Here is a 14,703-nt window from a genome sequence, read left to right on the forward strand (position 1 = left end):
TGGAAGTATGTGAATTTGGTTCTGTAGTTAACTGTACAAAACATTTTATGTGACTGTTCTGACCTGACAGGTAGTCTGTCTACTCAATTGGTGCATATTTGCTACAAATTAGACCACACCTCCCAAGTGAAAACTAATGCAGAAATGTTATATGCCAGGAAAATTCCTGTTCAAATCGACTAGGCCATACAGTACAGACCAAAAGTTTGGACACACCTTCTCATTCAAAGAGTTTTCTTTATTTTCATGACTATGAAGGCATCAAAACTATGAATTAACACATGTGGAATTATATACATAACAAATAAGTGTGAAACAACAGAAAATATGTCATATTCTAGGTTCTTCAAAGTAGCCACCTCTTGCTTTGATTACTGCTTTGCACACTCTTGGCATTCTCTTGATGAGCTTCAAGAGGTAGTCCCCTGAAATGGTCTTCCAACAGTCTTGAAGGAGTTCCCAGAGATGCTTAGCACTTGTTGGCCCTTTTGCCTTCAGTCTGTGGTCGAGCTCACCCCAAACCATCTCGATTGGGTTCAGGTTCGGTGACTGTGGAGGCCAGGTCATCTGGTGCAGCACCCCATCACTCTCCTTCATGGTCAAATAGCCCTTACTTTCAAAGTTTTCCCAATTTTTCGGCTGACTGACTGACCTTCATTTCTTAAAGTAATGATGGCCACTCGTTTTTCTTTACTTAGCTGCTTTTTTCTTGCCATAATACAAATTCTAACAGTCTATTCAGTAGGACTATCAGCTGTGTATCAACCTGACTTCTCCTCAACGCAACTGATGGTCCCAACCCCATTTATAAGGCAAGAAATCCCACTTATTAAACCTGACAGGGCACACCTGTGAAGTGAAAACCATTTCAGGGGACTACCTCTTGAAGCTCATCAAGAGAATGCCAAGAGTGTGCAAAGCAGTAATCAAAGCAAAAGGTGGCTACTTTGAAGAACCTAGAATATGACATATTTTCAGTTGTTTCACACTTGTTTGTTATGTATATAATTCCACGTGTTAATTCATAGTTTTGATGCCTTCAGTGTGAATCTACAATTTTCATAGTCATGAAAATAAAGAAAACTCTTTGAATGAGAAGGTGTGTCCAAACTTTTGGTCTGTACTGTATGTGAAAAAGTAATTGCCCCCATAGGCTTCTTGATTCCTCCATCGCTACGTCATTCACCTGCAACACGTGGCTCGATCCCCTACGTGACTGACCATTAGTGTTAGCCACAACACTACTAAATCAACCAGTTAACCAAATTTAATTGACAATTGGGTTCAATTTCACTAGTCACACCCAGGCATGACTACTGCCAGACCTGTTGAATCTAAACATCACTTACATAGAAACTGCCTGGAAATGTGAAGCAGGATAGAAGGTCTTAAAAAGCAACATATGATGCCACATTGTTAAAATATTCAAATAAATACGCCAAAGTCATTGAACTCTACCAGTCTAGAAAGGGTTACAAAGCCATTGCTAAGACTCTGGCACTCCAGCAAACCACAGTGAAAGCCACTATCCACAAACCTGGAAAGTGGTGAACTTTGCCAGCAGTGGTCAGTCTACCAAAATTACATGAAGAGCACATCGCTGGCACATCCAGGAGGTGACACAAGAGCCCAGATGAACATATAAAGAACTACTGGCCTTACTTGCCTCAATTCAGGTCAATGTACACAATTACACAAAGACACACTGCAAAAATGGTGTCTATTGGAAAGATGCAAAGTGAAAACCATCACTGACCAAAAAGAACATAAAGGCTTGTCTTCATTTGCCAAAAAGAGCTTGATGACATTTGGCATTATACAGTATTCTGTGGACTGAGTCAAAAGTGGAATATATGGAAGATATTAATCCCATTTCATCTGAAGTAAAGCTGGTCTGGAGCTGCTTTGCTTCTGCAGGACCTGGACAACTTGACATATTTGTTAGAACCATGAATTGTGCTATCAAAAACCCTGAACAAGAATGTCTGCCTGTTAGTTCAAGACCAAAAGCTCAAGAGCAGTTGGGTTATACAGCAGGAAAGTGATACAAAGGACACAAGCAAGCCCACTTCTGAGGGGCTCAAAATCAAAGTCCTAACTTGATTCCCATTGAGATGTTTTGACAAGACCTTAAATGGACATTTCATGCTGGAAAACTTTCCAACATAGCCAAATAAAAACAATTCTGCAATGAAGATTGGATGAAATTTGTCCCCAGCAATGTAAGAGACTCATTGCAAGTTATCGCAAATGCTCGATTGCTGTTGTAACTGCCAAGGGTGATGCAACCAGATGTGAGGTTTAGGGAGCAATTACTTTTTCACATAGGTGATACACATTTTTATCTTCAGTAAATGGAAGGATGATTTAAAAGCAGCATGTTGCCTTCACTAGTGTTGTATTTATCTTATATTGAAGTTAGTAGGGTTGTCTGAAACACTTAAATCTGACAAATTGGCAAACGTAGAAGAAATGCTGCAGATTTGCCTGCTCTATAAGCATGTAGAATTTTAAACTTAATGGCACAAATGTAATATTATCCTATTGGGTAACTAATAACATAGCCAGACTGGCCCACTAGAATATCTTCACATGGACCCCACACTAGGACAGGATAATAGGGTCAAGAAATCCAGCAACAGACAAGCTTTTCAACTGACAGTAGAGCGAGTCACTTGCTGCAGGGGTTTAGCAATTTTTTTAGGTTAATTCACAAAGTTTTGACACATTCCATTGTATGCTGTAGCAATGCTAGCGGAGAATACAATGCAATATAGAGATGTGGAATAAAAATCATAGCAATAGCCAGAATGTGAGCTCTTGAACTATGTAAGGAACAAGGCTACTGGTTGTCCCAGCAGTCCCATAAAATACAGGTCAAAGAAAAAAATTTGCGAGAGTGCAGTCCCATCATAGTCATCTAAACTGATCTGATGCACAGAGAAATGGAGTCACAGATAGAGAACACAATAATCTACATAATAAAACAGCAGAAAAGGACAAAGAAACAATTTCCGTACTCCCCAATCAAATTGCATAAGGTCAATGATCAACCAACTAAAACATTTTACAGATAGAGCCTTCACTGATTTTTGAGACTGATACAGGTAAGGATAATTTCTCCTGAATTGTTTTACTGTTACATACATAGAAATAAAACAACGTAATAAACAATAGAAATATTCCTACAATATATATTTGGCAAAAAAAAAGAATTAAACAACTGCCCCCTAGGGTTATACTGTATAGATGTCACTATGGAATAAGCTTGAACAGGTTGCTTCATCTGATATCATGGTAAGGAAGCTTTTTTTCCAAACTGTAAATTACAACAATAATTTTAAAAAAATATATAAAAATGTATATTAAAGTAACTTACCCCAAAAACTGAGCCCCTGCTGGGCCCATTTCAACCAAGCGACTTGCCAATCCTTCTCCTTCTACCATTGGTGGTGTTGCTAATTTGTGCCTCTTGACCAGGCGGCAGGTAATACGGGTTGGGGCTGTGCATTTCCTTGGTGGGATAATAATTCTCATGCCATTATGCCGGCTTCCTCTCATTGAGCCACCACGGGCGTCCACCATGAAGCTTACTAGAAAACTGTTAGAAACAGAACCTCTAGTGTAAGGAGCATTGTTATGGGGACAAATAATTATAATATCTATTCATGCAGTTTCTATGATTAGTTCTAATCATTTTAAACACTCCAGAAAAGGTCAATTGTGCAAGAATCATAACTTAGGGTTGTCATGCAAATGTAATAATTCAAGTCCAAAATCCAGTTCTGATTAATTATTTTTAGGGGGTCAGGGCTGCATTTTTCTGACACAGAAGTCAGCCTTGCCGTATAGACATATAATTAAATGTTAAAGGGGCTGTTTGGCATTTTAATATTGATGACCTACTCTTAGGATTGACAATCCTTATTAGATCAGTAGGGTCCAATTCCTGCCACATCAACAATTATCTGTTTGAAGGGGCTCTGGCACTCCATCTAGCCCTGTAGCCTCTTCGTTATGAGGCACAGTGCCATAGATTCTTGAGTGGCTGTGCATGGTACTACATGTAGCTCTGTCCCATTAAAGTTGCAACCAAGATGCAGTACCACATACGGCCACTACAAAATGCATGACACTGTCTCTGTTAAACAACGAAGAGGCCAAAGCTCTCACCAGAACGCCATGCCCTCTTCAGTCAGATGATCTGCGGGGGTGTGGAGAATCAGACTACCACTAATCTAACATCGATGGCTCATCCTAAGGATTGGTCTTCTATATTAAAATCCTAGACAATCCCTGAATATTCTCTCTGCAGCCACCACTAGGGGGAGTTGAGGAGCCTAATGCAAACTGTTCATACACTGAACTTAATAATAAAATAGCAAGCCGTAAGATCGCCTTAGTGGTGACCGAGGGCAGCCAGACCTTTTCCCATATCATTGAAGAATAAGGACCCAATCAGTAGAATAATGTATTTGAAATTAATCAGTACAGAATTTATGCCTAAAACAACACGATGTTAAAAAGTGAACACTCAATTTAAGCATCAATGTCTCATTTTCATATAAGTGATGAATGCAAAATCTGGATGGACAAGGACCGTGGCCTGGAGATGTGTTAATGGCCATAGGTGTTGGTGAAGCATCTCCTAGTACAGGGGTCAGAAAACTCCAGTTGTGATGAAACTACAACTCCCAGCATACTCCATTCACTTCTATAGGAGTTCTGACAACAGCCATGCAGGTGTGCATGATGGGAGCTATAGTTTCACCACAGCTGGAGTGCCCTAGGATGTTCATCCCTGTCGTAGCACATAAAAAATGAGGAAGGATCACATAATGTCAAGGAGATTTTTCGAAGAAGGTTTATTGTACACCATATCAGATGTTACTGGGTGTAAAATCCACTATAAGCACAATTTTAAGGGGACTCTCTTTTCAACAGTCCTGCCTTTAGTACGAGAGCAGCACAGGAAGCCTTGAAAATCAAGCACACAGAACGTTTCAGATGGTTTCCTATTGAATAAAACTTGGAGAGTCTTCTAGCCTGGACATAGACTTACTTTGCCCATCATTGATTACGACAGCGGTTCTTTCCTTCTCATACAATGAAACAAGACACAGATCTTCTGGTGACATTTGGCTACCGTGAACACAAACAAGCCCTGCCTGTATGAGGCACACAAAGCTCCTTTGATATAAACCGGTTTATTTCATGAGGGAATGCTCTTTCAGGTTATGGGATATCCTCAGGTTTTCCCAAGCACTGTGTAATGTGAATCCGAAGTGTCTCAGACGTTCCTGTGACTGGCTCAGTAAAACAGCTCTGCTTTATTGTGACTGCTAAATTAAGCAAGAAAAAACCAATCCATGGGCTTTGTGTTTGTGTCTCGAACATACCCATAAAGTCAATGGGTACAGTGTACTCTTGGTACAATGTCTTAAGTTCTATTTTAAGACATTTAATTCAGAATTTTTCATTGAGAAAGGATGTAATCTGAGAACTTGGATCTTTAAAGGGGTTGTCCAGGAGTTTACTGTTGATGGCCTATCCCCAGGATAGGCCATCAAATATCTGACTGGTGGTGACAACACCAATCAGATGTTCTGCAGTAGATCCAGAAGTCGACACAAGAAAACACAGCTCCGTCCATTGTGTAGGGAATAGAGCTGGTTACTGCAGCGCTGCTTCCACTGAAGTGAACGTGAGCAGAGTGTAGTAACCATCTCCATCCACTATTACAAAGGATCAAGCTGTGAAGTTCCTGCACCTGAGCTACTCAGGTGATTGGCAAGGGTGAGGGGTGTCAGACCCCCATCAATCAGATATTGATGGCCTATCCTGAGGATAGGTTGTCAAAACTAAAATCCTGGACAACCCATTTAAAGTGGTTGTCTCATTAAGACTGCCTATGTCCTAATGCCTTCTAAAGCCATAATGTCATAGACCCTCTGTAGAGTCCATCTGAATGGCCGTCATACTACATTTTGCCTTCATGAACTAAACTGCTGTAAGGCTGTGTTCGCACTATATTGTAGTGGTCATTAGAAGTTAATACTAATGCTATTGGGCACCACCCATCATCCTGGTTTACATTGTACTGATAGTATTGCTAGGAAGAGTAGCACCGCTTCAGGGATTCACCACGCCACCATTCAGATATTGATGGCCCATTTTACATTAATAATTGCCTGAAAATGTTATGGTGCTTCTCCAATCCAGAACATCAATTTTGCAGTCTGTAATTCTATAGCAGCATGCTAATCCAGAAGAACCACAATACATTCATATACATTCAATGCATCTCAAGCTTTGTGTCTACACATTAAATAAAGTCAGCTCTGTAGTTGCATGAAATAATCAGTGAGTCTAAGTGCGGCAATGTAAACCGAGTTAGTACTTTTACATCCAGAAAATAGTCACAACCACACACAAATCAGCATTATCACCTTGCATCATACAGTGGAAGTGAAGAGTAATAGCTGCAAGATAATATAGAAAAGCAAAACGGAAAAATAGTCATATAAACAGTTAAAAGCGAGCGACAAACTGATCAGCATAAAAAACTGCATGGGTAGCAAAGGAGGAAAACATGTGAGTCAGCATGAGCGTGCAATTCTTTCTATACAACACATAGCTAAAAGCAGCAATGAAGATCTTCTAGCACCTAGTCTGAAAGGATTCCACTCATAGCACCCATCATCTCCCAAATTACAGTCCTATAGTACAGCGGTATATAGGGGAAACTAGCAGAAAATATTAGGCAGCTGCCTAGGTAGTTTTTATTTTTATTATATCAGCCGCACTGCTTGCCTATTACCCTGAGAATTTATGAGCATTGAAACCATAGGCAAACACAAGAAAACACAAAGTAGGTCCCAATATAACTTTATACTACTGCGTTAGGCTAGTGTCACACTAGTGATAGAGATCCGGCAGGGAACAGCCTGCCGGAGCTCTCTGGTCCGATATTGCTGGACGGTACCTGATTGCCCCCCGCCCCATTAACTAGAATGGGGTCCAGAAGAGATCCGGCCGCAACCTGGCAAATAAGCAGAGAATCGACCGGACAAATACCGCTGCACACAGCCTGCCGGGTCTCTTACTGCTAGTGTGAAACTGGCCTTAATCCCCACCGTACTCTACCGTATTTATTTATTATTTATTTTATGCACTTATATAGCGCTGACATATTCCGCAGCGCTTTACAGACATTAGCATCAAGCTGTCCCCAATGAAGCTCACAATCTAAGTTCCCTATCAGTATGTCTTTGGAGTGTGGGGGGAAACTGGAGAACCTGGAGGAACCCAAACGGAGAACATACAAACTCCATGCAGATGTTGTCCTTGGTCGAATTCAAACCTAGAACCACCAGTGCTAACCACCGAGCCACCGATTTAGGTTCAAAATTCCCTACATATTAACAATATATGTGTATTATGAGACCTCTGAGTGTCATGTACAAATGTTCTGGCCATTTTGAGCACTTTCGATTCGGGAACAATCAGTCGAACAATTTGGCCAAGTCAAACCGGAATAGAATTTTGAGCGATTCAGTCATCTCTAGCAGCTATCGCTAGGGGGAGCTAGTATTAAACTGAATAGCATCTGTGCATGGCAAGCAGGCAAAGTTCGATGTCATGCCCAATAGGAATCATATGCACTGCCTTTCGGTATGTATGCCATTGATATTGACATATAGCTGGATGTGGAAAATTATATAAGACATTGCTGATGAAGGATGTCCTATTTGATAGAATACAAAAGGTACATCAGGTATAGACAGAATATCCATACTCCTGCTGTAAAGCAGATGCACAAAGAGAACACCTCAGATTCAGCAATGTTCAGCAGTTAATGTCAGCAAGAGCAAACCTACCGCGCCACATACTATTTCACATCAGATACCGTTACTTAAATGTATACCGTCAGTACTAGAGGAAAAACTAACAGGGTCATTTATCAGAGATGTGTGTTTTGCTCCAGTCTTTGATAGCCCCCCCCCCCCTCTCCGCACTGCGAGAGGATGCACCTAATTTATGACGAGGAGAATGTTTTGTCATAAATTAGGCACATCCTCTGGCAGTCCGTGAGCCTAGATTGAAAACTGCTCTAGTCACTGACTGGAGTATTTTTGAATTATGTCACATGGAGATTGGGCTACTTTCACACTTGCGTTAGGTGCGGATCCGTCTGGTATCTGCACAGACGTATCCGCACCTATAAATGCAAACGATGGTATCCATTCAGTGCGGATCCGTCTGCATAACAGCTTTTTCAGATCTGAGTTTTCACGATCGTGAAAACTCAGATCCGACAGTATATTCTAACACAGAGGCGTTCCCATGGTGATGGGGACGCTTCAAGTTAGAATATACTAAGAACTGTGTACATGACTGCCCCCTGCTGCTTGGCAGCACCCGATCTCTTACAGGGGGCTGTGATCCGCACAATTAACCTCTCAGGTGCCGCACCTGAGGGGTTAATTATGCGGGTCTCAGACCCCTGATCCGGTGCTGCCAGGCAGCAAGGGCCAGATTCCCCTCCCTCCCCAGTATTAAAAGCATTGGTGGCCAGTGCGCCCATCCCCCCTCCCTCCCTCCCCAATATTAAAAGCATTGGTGGCCAGTGCGGACCCCCCCCTCTCCCTCCCTCCCCAGTATAAAAAGCATTGGTGGCCAGTGCGGCCCCCCCTCCCTCCCTCCCCAGTATTAAAAGCATTGGTGGCAGTAGACACAGGCTAACAACCCCCCCCCATCATTGGTGGCAGCGGAGCGGCATTTCCGATCGGAGTCCCAGTTTAATTGCTGGGGCTCTGATCGGTTACCATGGCAGCCAGGACGCTACTGCAGTCCTGGCTGCCATGGTTACTTAGCTTATATTTACATGTCTGTGGCTGTCTGTGGCCGGTCGGCGCTCCTCCTACTGGTAAGTGACAGGTCTGTGCGATGCCTTGAAAGTCAATGGGGGACTTTACATTGAAAGTCAATAGGGGACAGATCCCTTTGCAATTGCACCATATTGTGTCAACGTCAAACGGATCCGTCCCCATTGACTTGCATTGTAAGTCAGGACGGATCCATTTGGCTCCGCACGGCCAGGCGGACACCAAAACGCTGCAAGCAGGGTTTTGGTGTCCGCCTCCAGAGCGGAATGGAGGCAGAACGGAGCCAAATTGATGCATTCTGAACGGATCCTTATCCATTCAGAATGCATTGGGGATGAACGGATCCATTCGGGCCGCTTGTGAGAGCCCTCAAACGGATCTCACAAGCGGAACCCCAAACGCAAGTGTGAAAGTAAGAAGTCATAAAACAGGGTTTGCCATGGCTGCCATGGCTGCTGGGGAGGGGTGGGGTGGCAAGAGCAGTACCAACTCCATCAGCAGCAGCCTGAGTCTAGAGTCGCTGATAAGCAGCTTTCTCCACCAGCCTAGTGAAGAAACTAGAATAACAATTTTGACAGGCACTCACCATATGACACCACCCAGAGATGTCTATGTAAAAGGTTAGTATTGATTAGCACCTTATTATAGCAAAACCATAAAATCCGGAACAAAAATAAAAAATGAAATTGTACATATAAAAATATATATTAAAAAATATATATATATATAAAAAAATAAAAAAAACTTGACTAGTTACCATACAGTACGGTGTGTAAACTGTGGATAGCAGACACAGGTCACTGGAGAGATAGGGAGACAAGGAAGCCCGCTCTACGCTCTGTCTAGGAAAGAGCTGCGCCGGCCCACGTGAGACGCCAAGCTCTGAATATCCGAGCCACGTGGTAAGCCAAGTGCGGACCTCCATGAGTGATACAGAGGGGAGATAAGGTAGTGCGTCCTAACTTTTAATCATTGAGCGGATTCAAAGTTCAATTAACCCCTGCAAGTGCTCTGGGGAGGCCAACTAATTCTATGAAATATACTGGCACACTTCATGTGTTCATTACAGTTATGTCAGATTAAGAAAGATTATACCTACTAAGCAACTAAGGAATTGGCGTATATATGCTGAATACTTCTATGTTGGTGCATATATGCAGATGTTGGTGTGAACGACGTGGATGTCAGCCACCTCATTGGTTCAGTGACCTGTGTCTGCTATCCACACTTTACACACCGTACTGTATGGTAACCAGTCAAGGTTTTTTATTTTTATATATATATTTTTTTATATATTTTTATATGTACAATTAAATTTTTTATTCTGTATTTTATGGTTTTGCTATAATAAGGTGCTAATAAATACTAACCTTTTACATAGACATCTAGTGAAGAAATACACCAGCAGCAGCATCTAGACCTGGAGCAGAACCTGAACCAGCAGGTGGTGGCATACTTGGAGTGCACCCTGCCAGCCGTCATTGAAGATCCGCTGGACTACTGGGCAGCCAAACTGGATTTGTGGCCGCAACTGGCCGAGTTTGCCCTGGAAAAGCTGTCCTACTTGGCCAGTAGTGTGGTATCAGAGCGGGTGTTTAGTGCGCCAAGGGCCATAGTTACCCCAAAAAGAACTCGCCTGTCCACCCAAAATGTGGAGAGACTGACCTTTGTCAAGATGAATCAGGCGTGGATCAGCCAGGATTTCCACCCACCATGGTGCCACACTAACACTTTGACAAAAGAGACCGGTTTCTTCTGGCTACCTGCCTCAGCTACTATTCTGATGCTGTCACCCGCCTGATGCCACACATCTGATGCCAAGTGCTCCTTCTTTCACCCACCATCTTCAGCGGGTAATGGTATTGCCACCCACCTCCACACTATGTCTCCTTGCCACTCTGTGGCCTCCTGATGCTGCTGCCACCTCCACTCTATGCCACCTTGCCACTCTGTGGTCTCCTCATGCTGCTGCCACTTCCACTCTATGTCACCTTGCCACTCTGTGGTCTCCTCATGCTGCTGCCACCTCCACACTATGTCACCTTGCCACTCTGTGGTCTCCTCATGCTGTAGTGACCTCCACACTGTCACGTCGCCACTCTGTGGCCTCCTCATGCTGCTGCCACCTCCACACTATGTCACCTTGCCACTCTGTGGCCTCCTGATGCTGCCGCCACCTCCACACTGTCATTGTGCCACTCTGTGGCCTCCTCCTGATGTTGCTGCTGCCACCTGTTCCACATTCTGTCATTGGGCCACTCTGTGGCCTCCTCATGCTGTTTCCACCTCACCACTATGTCATAGGGCCACTTATCATGCTGTTCCTACCCTCCCCACTTCATGACTGGGCCACTATTTTGCCTTTCAGCCTGGCGGACATCATCATTTATTTGACCCTTCTTCTGATCTGTCAGAAGGAAGGAAAAATGAGACGCACAACGGATCCTGTCTGTGTAGCAGCTATAAGGCCTGTATGGTCCCATCAGAATTGGCTTGTGATTTGGTAGCCAAAAGCAGGAGTGGGTACAAAACACAGAAGACATGCAAATATTCAGTTCACGTGTTTTCTCTTTTGAATCCACTCCTGTTTTTTTGGGCATTAGCAATACTGACTAAATGCCGACCGAGTGAAGGCGGATGCTTCATAGACAAGATCAGTTTTTTGTGGGTTATTTTTCTGACAGATCAAGGAAGGGCAAAATAATCAATGACGTCAACACAAACTTACTGCTGACACCCTCTCCAATAGAACAGGTTCTGTAGACATCTATGTGGAATCAGCTGACAACCGTGTAAAAGGAGTGCACTTCTTCTTGGCGCTAACATCGACCTGTAAGGCTGAGTTCATACTTGAGTTATTTGGTCAGTTTTGGCCCCGTGACTGCCCAAATAAGTAAAGTGTGCAGTGATTCTAAGTGCGTCGCCTGTCATGTGCTTGTCATACAGACTCACAGTATTATTTCACTACCAAAGCAGACTTCCTATGCGTGTTACTGCAAGGCACAGTAGTCTACACCACTATAAAGGCTCTCTGCAGACAGGAAATAGCAGTTTTTTAACGTAATTCGCCGCAAATAAATTCGGATCGAACCACATTTTTCCCAAGAAATTCGCCGAACCGGCGAATCGACACCTGGGACCCCCTCCAATCAGCTGATCAGCTCTCATGAGTGCCGCGGGCTTCTCCTTGCTTACCAAGCACTGTGCCGTACATTGTATAGCAGCTGTGCTTGGTATCGCAGTTCAGCCACATTCACTTCTATGAGGCTCATCTGCGCCTAGGCCATGTGACCGATGAACGTGTTGTCACATGGACTAGGAAAAGTTGCAAGAAAGCTGCGGCGCTACTGCGAGCGCCGCTGCCTTCTTAAACAGCTGATCAGTAGGGGTCCCGGTTTTCAGAGGATAGTTCATCAGTATGCTTCTTTCTCCACTTCTTTCTCCATGAGGCTCTCCTCGTCCCCTTAAAGGGGTTGCCGACTTTCTGCTTACTGTTGATCAATGTGTTTGCGAGATTATTTTATGGCACCTACTAATATAGGCTTTGTTGAAATTTTGCACCATGTCCTATATTTTATAAAAAGTACTTCCTTGTTTACAAAGTCTTTTGTGCTGTCCACACAGTCTTGTCCATAAAATGGCTGCTGAGGGAGAGTCATGTGACCAGGCAAATCACCTCTATGTGATGTCTCCTCCATTAAAATACCCTGCACCTGCCATCTGTACTTGTACTGTTGGGAATTTAGTATAGGTGCTGTGTGTTTGAATGCAGGAGACTTCACGTAGGGATGATATTCCTGGTCACATGACCCTCCATCAGCAGCCATTTAATGGACAAGACCTCTGTGTGGACAGCACAAAAGACTTTGTATACCTTATGAAATATAGAAAATGGTGCAGAATTTCAATAAAGGCTATATGAGTAAGTGCCGTATAATCATATCACAAACACACTGGTCAACAATAATCAGAAAGTGGACAACCCCTTTGAACTAACATTCTCTCTGAATTCTCTGCTAAACCTATATCAAGAGACCAATTAGATTGTCAGGTCACTGAAGAAGCAACTTACAGCTGTCCATAGAAGTCTATTGAGAGGGATGGGGGTAGAAGGAGTGAGCTTCTTCAGCAGCTAAATGTAGCCATACACGATCATATGGCCAACCGCTGTCTCATCTCAACCTCTCATACAGGCGCATTCTTGCCTGAGCATGCACATGTATGCAGTGAATTGGGAGAGGAAAATAAAACCTGGCAGACAACTCTGGCAGTGGCTTATCTTCTGAGAACAAAAGGATAGGGCAGCTGATATCCAAAGTGCCTGATCCTTATCTCCCCTGAGATCAACAGTTGGGGGTGAATCCGGAGGCCCCATACACATCAGAATGTCAACTGAAATTGACAAGTTTGGCCAACATAGATCTATAGGTATGGGCAGCTTAATAGTAAGATTTTACTGTCTCACTGCTCCTGGATTCAAATCTATACAGCTGAGAATTTCTCTATAATGTCTTCTATGCTCTTCTGCTTCTCTATATAAAAGATCTCATCTACTTTCCATGTGCAGTGTATGGATGACATGATAGCAGCTAGTTACTATCAATAGCACAGGGACAGATTAGAATTAGAGATGCAGGGAGGAAAACTGCTAAAAATGCCAGATACAGGTCATATAATGGTGAGAAATAGTGTTATTCCCTATGTACACCCACATGGGCAGCATATATATATATATATATATATATATATATATATATACTGTAGAAAAATTTTGTTTACACAATGCAGTTTTCAACTTACCCCGAATGTACAGGGCTTGACACAAGGTTAACATTGTCCAGAGTGTCTGCAGCCCAGCTATAATGCCTCAGTGAGTCCGAATCAAATTCTCTTGTAAGAGAAAGGTGCTGAAACAGAGACAGGTACAAGTGGTAAATTGTAGAACTGGCTTAAAATGGTAAAGAAATAAATACATAAGACTACAGTCTGCAAAATACAGTGATCTTGACCATTACCAATGCTTACCTGATAGAGAGGGCCAATTATATAAAAAGCAAAACAAGAAACTGCTGCACTACTTTCTTTATGAACTTTATAAATCAGTTGTACTCCCTTTATCCTAGACACCAAGTGGACTCCCCCAAACTATACATCAAATGGGTGACTCAATGTAAGTAGGATTTGTGGGTGTGGGGAAGATGGCCCAACATGCTAACTATAACTATTTTTTTATAACTAGACTGTGATGTTTATTTTGACAGTTCTTGCTTATTACAGAACAATAATGTGCAGACTCATTTCAGCTATTAGCCCAAATACCCATAGACCAGGCTATGTTCTAAGTGACTATTCAGGGTTATTAGCAAACTATGACATACTGGACAAGCCGGACTCTCATACATGGGCAGATTTTCTGCCTGGTTGTGAGCACTGACTGATGATACAGCATGGTGAGTGGCACTCATTATGTATCGTTTACATGCGCCAGTTATCGTTAGTATGGGGATGAACAATCAATAGGATCGTTGGTCCCCATACAGTTTTCATTTGTCAGTAGCACATGCTCTGTTTACATGGGGCAATGTACGCCCAACAAACAATGATTTTTAATAGCTCATAGAAGATCTGATCACTCAAGAACCAAGAATTTGTCCATCTTATTTTTATTTTTTTTAAAGAAGGTGGTTTTAGGTCAAGAAAATTGTCTGGTAGCACATAAAAATCATGTACTTTACAGGTGGGGTTTTCTCTACAAAACACCAGTAATGGAGCTTGCTACAGTTTCTAAAACCTCATAGTGTGAAAGGGATTTAAA

At 42.8% G+C, this 14,703-nt stretch overlaps 1 protein-coding gene across 8 annotated transcripts in view; it reads right to left on the reverse strand.

Moving 5' to 3' along the window:
* ANK3 (ankyrin 3) overlaps window positions 1-14,703 on the reverse strand; it is a 753,651-nt gene that overhangs the window by 68,938 nt on the left and 670,010 nt on the right. For all 8 annotated transcript variants that reach the window (XM_040437293.1, XM_040437301.1, XM_040437297.1 and 5 more), the window contains 2 exons: window positions 13,689-13,795; window positions 3,380-3,601 (listed from right to left, as the gene is read on the reverse strand). In XM_040437293.1, the coding sequence (XP_040293227.1) occupies window positions 3,380-3,601; window positions 13,689-13,795 (329 nt within the window). The remainder of the gene's footprint in view (window positions 1-3,379; window positions 3,602-13,688; window positions 13,796-14,703) is intronic.

The sequence above is a fragment of the Bufo bufo genome, chromosome 6 (assembly GCF_905171765.1).
Source record: "Bufo bufo chromosome 6, aBufBuf1.1, whole genome shotgun sequence".
Lineage (NCBI taxonomy): Eukaryota > Metazoa > Chordata > Amphibia > Anura > Bufonidae > Bufo > Bufo bufo.